Source organism: Phyllobates terribilis, unplaced genomic scaffold, assembly GCF_046119375.1.
Source record: "Phyllobates terribilis strain yellow unplaced genomic scaffold, ASM4611937v1 Scaffold_3__8_contigs__length_932513732, whole genome shotgun sequence".
In the NCBI taxonomy this organism is placed as follows: domain Eukaryota; kingdom Metazoa; phylum Chordata; class Amphibia; order Anura; family Dendrobatidae; genus Phyllobates; species Phyllobates terribilis.
Genome location: NW_027362763.1, coordinates 690,587,532 through 690,593,871, shown reverse-complemented (window position 1 = coordinate 690,593,871; position 6,340 = coordinate 690,587,532). Strand labels below are relative to the sequence as shown.

The following is a 6,340-nucleotide window of genomic DNA, read 5'->3' as shown; positions in this document are numbered from 1 at the left end:
GTGTTTTGACACCAATCTCTCCTTCACCTTCCATATACAATCTCTTGCCCACTCTTGTCGTTTGCACCTGAAGAACATCTCTAGAATCCGCCCCTTTCTCACCTTGGAAACAACAAAAACCCTCACTGTTGCCCTGATCCACTCCTGCCTTGACTACTGTAACTCTCTATTAATTGGCCTCCCCCTCACTCGACTTTCCCCCCTCCAGTCCATCCTTAAAGCAGCAGCCAGGGTCATCTATTTGGCTAACCGTTACTCAGACTCCTCCGCTCTGTGCCAGTCATAGGACTGGCTGTCCATGAATTATAGGATCCAATTTAAATTGCTTGTTCTCACCCACAAAGCTCTCCACAGTGTGGCACCCCCCTACATCTCTTCCCTCATTTCTGTTTATTGGCCTACCCGTTCTCTACGCACCGCAAGCGACTTTCGACTAACATCTGCACTAATCCGTACCTCCCACTCCCTGCTTCAAGACTTCTCCCGAGCTGCACCTATTCTTTGGAATGCTCTACCCCAAGAAATTAGGATGAACCACAACTTACACAGTTTTAGGCGCTCCCTAAAAACACACCTGTTTAGGGCAGCCTATCACCTTCCCTAATCGAAGTCCTTTTATATTCTTATAGCCCATCCCTTATTTCTCTAAACATAACTCTCCACCGAACCCAACAGCACTACAGATACTGGCTGGTGATGAGCTCATGCAGCCTTTATCTATCCCTCATCCCCTCAAGATGGCTGGACCATCCTTGTAAATAATCCATTGTACTTTGTGTCACCCCCACCTCATTGTAGATTGTAAGCTCTTACGAGCAGGGTCGTCATTAATTTTGCTGTAATTATTGTATTATATTTAGCTATGTTACTTATGACTGTTGTATGTGAACCTGTGAATTGTTAAGCGCTGCGGAATTTGTTGACGCTATATAAATAAAGATTATTATCTATCTATATAATTGTCTTATCCCGTCTGTCTGTCTTTCTGTCTGTCTGTCTGTCCTGGAAATCCCGGGTCGCTGATTGGTCCGGCCGTGGCCAATCAGCGACGCGGCATTTCAGAAAAAGATGGCGGCCGTTAGCGGCTCATGTGAGGCACGGAGGTCAGTGGTAGTAGTGTAGCAGCCCTATCTTTCGTCAAACTCAATTTGACAGGTGCCACGCCCCCTATCAAAGTGTATCAAAGTGTGTAGCCACACCCCTCCTCCCCCTCCCCTATCAGTTCGTGTGTTGTATCTTATTCATCATTTTATATGAATTTTTTATGAGTTTGATGATGGTATCTGATTATTTACTCTTATTTGATAGTGTATGAGTTTATCTGAGTTTATAGCCTCAACATTTTATTCTCATTTTATATGAGTTTTATAGCCCAAGACTTTATTCTTATTTGATAGGCTGATACTTATTGCTTGGGCATATTATCTATTTGGCATGAAGATTCTCATTTTATATGAGTTTATAGCCTCAACATTTTATTCTCATTTTATATGAGTTTTATAGCCCAAGATTTTATTCTTATTTGATAGGCTGATACTTATTGTTTGGGCATATTATGTATATGGCCAAGTTACAATTATCATTTTATATGAGTTTTATATCCCCATACTGTTTATTTGATAGTGTGGATCTTATTGCTTGGCCATATTATCTATATGGCCAAGTTACAACTACCCCCAAGTATATAAAGTGTGTGTTTTATACGGATGTAAAAAGCAAAGACACAGTAAAAGTATTAAAAGATTTTATTTTTTTAAAGATAAATACATCTCCAAGACATTTCAAAGACAAAAACCACACTTTCACAAATGGTGAGATTCATGAATCAGGCATGTTACGCATATTGAACCAATTTCTGAACACGTTGAAGGAAGGTGAAGCAATTAGCTGTGGTCAATTAGTTGTGGCCACACAGGGAAGTGTAACATTTATAGTTCTTCACAGACCAGATGCCGAAAGATGGTGAAGCAATTAGTTGTGGTCACAAAATCGCACACATCTCTGCTTATAAAGACATCTTTTATTATTATACTTTGAATGTGCAGATAAGAGTGATGTTACAAGACCTGAGACTATTGCATCATTTTCATGCTTATTATCACCAAAACACTTTAAGACCTTATTGAAGGACAAACCACGGGCTAGATGATACATAACAAAAATACAGTAATGACCACATACAGAGCTGTATGTATCCTGGAATTGAGAGTTTTGAGAACAATAAGACTCACAATTCTTGTTCAGGAATGTCACAAAATCACGGGGAAAGATAATACTATCCGGACAAAAGCCATAGCTATCAAAAAATATGCCCCTCTTATCATTGCAGAGTACGATCAACAGCCAGTGCCGCCCGGGCTGGCCGGCTGAGTCAGTGTTCACAATATATGCAGCTGGTCTTTGATTCACTCTGCGCGACGTTAGCAAGTCACACGGAAACACACCAGCGAATATGCGTTCTGTATAGCGATGGGCCTTCAGCAGTGTTGTGAGTTGTAGATTATCCATTATCAGTTAAAATCGTACAAGATCTCTCTCCTATTATTAATTTCCAGAATGCTGGGATTGATTGCAAAAACAAGCATATTTATTGTGTGGGGGGTCGGTAGAGCAAACCGAACTTCAGCGCGTAGGTTACCTGTTTTAATAAGTGAGAAATGCCCCCCCCCCCGGTTCTTGATCAGGTGATAAATCAAAAGGAAATAAAGTGAAACCAGACATAAATTCTTCACGATCTATTGCCATGGCACAATCAGCCTTTTGCTTCCCGGATATATGGGCAAGCGCCATATACTCTCTGACGGATAAATCAATATTAAAATTAGGCTGAAAGGGTCGTGCGGGGATCTTCTGGCCGTCCAGGTATAGAGCTGCGTGGTTCACATTGTAGTGACTGAAACAAAGCGGGTTTTTAGCATAAGAGCCGCTAAATGCTTCATTATCTACAAAGCACAATATAACAGCCTTAGGGATCTGTCCTAAGAAGAGGTTCTTGTGGTTCGTGATCCGTGTACCGGCAGCGATGCTGTACACCTTCATGCAGGTTCGGTCAATGGCATACTTGGCTGTTGCGGATAAGAGGGCCTGGCTGTGACCTATTCGGACTGCTGGAGAGACCTGCACTCTCTTTACATAGAGAGCCGCTTGTAAGATTTGCACTTTCAGAGGATCGACTTCTGATGACATCAAAGAGAAAGTATCCTTATTTCTTGTTAACTTGACCTTAAGGTCAAGACCATTCAATATTAGCTTTGGTTGATTAAATATATCTCCAAAAATGGGGCCCAAGAGATCAACAGGCCTGGAGTGGGAAGTTGCCAGGGATCTTTTGATAAACCCAACATTTGCGCCATCCAAGTTCCGATCATTATGATGGCCTGCAGTGTCTTTATAGAACAATCCTGCAGTAAACTGTGTTGACAGCGTCTGCGAGCTGTAATTTAAAAGGGCCTCTATGTATGCTCTATAGCTGTAGAGATTGTCCGATTGTGAGATAAGGCAATCTCCCAGAGTAATATCGACTTGATTAAAAAGAGTGGCTAGAGGGTAGTTTATGAGCGCCACACGTGCTCCATCAGCAATAGGCGTATTATCCTGTTTGACGATGCGACAATTTATGTACAGCAGCGTGTTATTTAGGTCAAAATAATAATCTCCACTCCCCGATATGAAAAATTCCAGGGGAGCATTGTCTGACAGAGCTGCAATAGGCTGTACTTCTACAAAAAGAGATTTCTCTATACTCGTTTGTGTCGGGGGAATGTCAAAAATATCCAGTTCAGATTTTGCGCACTCTACAGAAGCATCATGCAGGAAGGCCATGATAATCGCTTAGAAGATGTCGCCCGCAGAGCGTCTTACTCTTTTCTGACGGGCTCGTCTCTTGGTTGTATTTTTATTCATGAGCATTGGTGGTATTGAATGACTCGCGCGTCTCTTTCTTTTTTGTGTTTTTTTAGCAACATAAATTATACCACATCCCTTCTGCGCTGACGTATTTATCCTATTCATAATGGCTGATGAGACAGTTGTGACAGCATCTTTAGCAATGTTTCTGACAGCCGTCTTCACGTGTGGTTTTACTAATTCTAAGCCCTTTCTGAAAAGGGGCACGGCGCGGCGGAATAAACCTTTAAATATGCCGGCCAATCCTGAGCCATACATGTACTCACTGCCGGTGAAACCCTCTAAACCGTGGCCCGACTGCGCAATATAGTAGCGGGCATAAATGGTGGGATCTCCGTACACCCTTTGAGACACCATTTTATCGTGTCAATGCTGTCGTGGTCTAAAATGTAATCGCACAATACTTTTTCCGTACTTGAATTTAACTGGGGAACCTTGGTCTGATAAGATAGAGATTGTCACAGAATCAAAATGGTGCTTGCATAAGGGCACGTAATCGGGTCTTGCGTACTGAAGGGTGATAATTTCACCGCTCTTGCCGGTTACCTGAGCCGTTCTCAAAAGTTGGACATAACTGTCCCCCACAAGTTGATGTTGTATTATATCTGTGTACACAAACAATGTATAAAATCCGTCTTTTATATCCGCATAAGCCTTCTTCCGCTCAAGCAGACTGTTATCTACAGTGGCCTCAATATAGGCGGGGAGGCCTAAAATGTGTGCCAGTTTCTGACCAGGTGCAAAATGTGTTGTTGGGGAATCCGTCAGGGTAACACTTCTTTTCACATCATCATAACGCAACTTAAAACCATCACCAGAAATTTTCAGAATATCAATTCTCTCATTAATCGCTCTTATAAGTTCTGCGATTGTTGAATAAAACCCAGATTTTACGTAATATTCCTTTAGCACATCTCCACGCTTTCCTATATAGAAATTCCCGTCATTCTGTTCAAATGTGTACCATGTATGCGGATATTGGATTTCAGTGAGTGCCACCTCGAAGGGACCGGAAAGGTGAACAGGTTTTGATAATTTGGTGGTAAAAGTGGAAATTGTGTTTTCGGGGTAGATTTTAGATGAGGCGTTACTAGGCAGTGTTATATAAAATGATCCACCTTCCATGGCTATATATCTCGCAGCTGTGACGCGTCAAGCCAACTGTTGAATTTTGATGGGTACCCGAGCCATTTGACAAAGCAAAGTGTCTTACCCCTGACACGTTTAGTTCTTAATATTTTTTCTACTCTGTAGACACGATTCTCATCCATAGGTATTTTCTGAAGCTCCTCCTTATAAAATGAACCCTCTACAGCCTCGCCACTCAAATCAGCAATTTTATAGAGAGGTTTTTGAAATTTAGTGTTGACAGCGCTAATGATAAATATCTCATCAGTGTACGTTTGTTCATACCCCTTAGCAAAAGTTCCTTTAAATTGTGACACTCTCACATGATCGCCGATTTTTAAAGAGGGCTTAATAGGTTTAACAGGAATGCTAGAACTGTAAATATTTCGCCAGATTTGTAGCGAGTTATGTTTTGTCACATCAACCGGCCTGCAGCGAATTGTAGTGTGATAAGTATGATTGTAGCTATGCACCAGATCAGCTAAAATATCAATATACCTAAAGGTATTATGCTTCGTAAGATAGCGCCACATCCGGGTTTTCAATGTGCGGTTAAATCGTTCAATAATGGAGGCTTTTACTGTATTGTGCGTAAAAAAAATGATGTATTTTATGTATTTTACAAACACCCTTCACAGCGCTATTCATAAATTCTTTGCCCTGATCCGTCTGTAATTTCTGCGGTATACACTGATCATTTTCAAATATTAATTTGAATGCACGAGTGACAGATGATCCAGTCTTGTTTGGTAAGGCCACACACCACGCAAATTTTGACAGCACATCAATTACCGTCAGGATGTATTTGATATCATCATTTTCACGTGAAATTTCAATCAAGCTAACCAAATCTGCCTGCCATTGTGAATCAATGTCTGAGACAAAAATTTTATTTGTCAAAAAAACGTTTTCTAACCGGCTTGTGTAGTGTGTACGAATCTTGTTTATTCAGCCAATCAATCACTTCAGGCTTTTTAATACCGTGCTTTCTAGTTTCTCTATATAAATTTTCAATGCCGCCCAATGAGGCAGCTGCTTTAGGTGTGAAATATTGCTTCTGTAATATTTCTTCATTGCGTTTAGGCGTCATGATTGAATAAATGAGTGACTGGAGCTGATGAACACTTGCTTCTCTCTATCAGAAATAAAAGCGTATAAAATGTAACCCTGGTTTTAATCCTACTATAGCATGATTGTATTAAGACAATCAATAATCATTGTGGAGAGGCGTAACTGGGCTGTGTTTGTGGGTGTTTGTGGGAGTTAACAGAAGGTGTGTTTTTCTGGAAGCCTCCTTTATATTCAT

The 6,340-nt window shown here is 41.0% G+C and overlaps 1 protein-coding gene across 1 annotated transcript; it reads right to left on the bottom strand.

Annotated features, from left to right (window-relative positions):
* Positions 1–2,643: 2,643 nt before the first annotated feature.
* On the bottom strand, positions 2,644–3,822 carry LOC141258618 (uncharacterized protein F54H12.2-like). Its single transcript, XM_073673578.1, has one exon. The coding sequence runs from the start codon at positions 3,820–3,822 to the stop codon at positions 2,644–2,646; it is 1,179 nt and encodes a 392-aa protein (XP_073529679.1).
* Between the last annotated feature and the right edge of the window lie 2,518 nt (positions 3,823–6,340).

Coding starts and splice junctions, on each gene's coding strand:
- LOC141258618 (XM_073673578.1), bottom strand. CDS start 3,822: ATGGCCTTCCTGCATGATGCTTCTGTAGAGTGCGCAAAATCTGAACTG.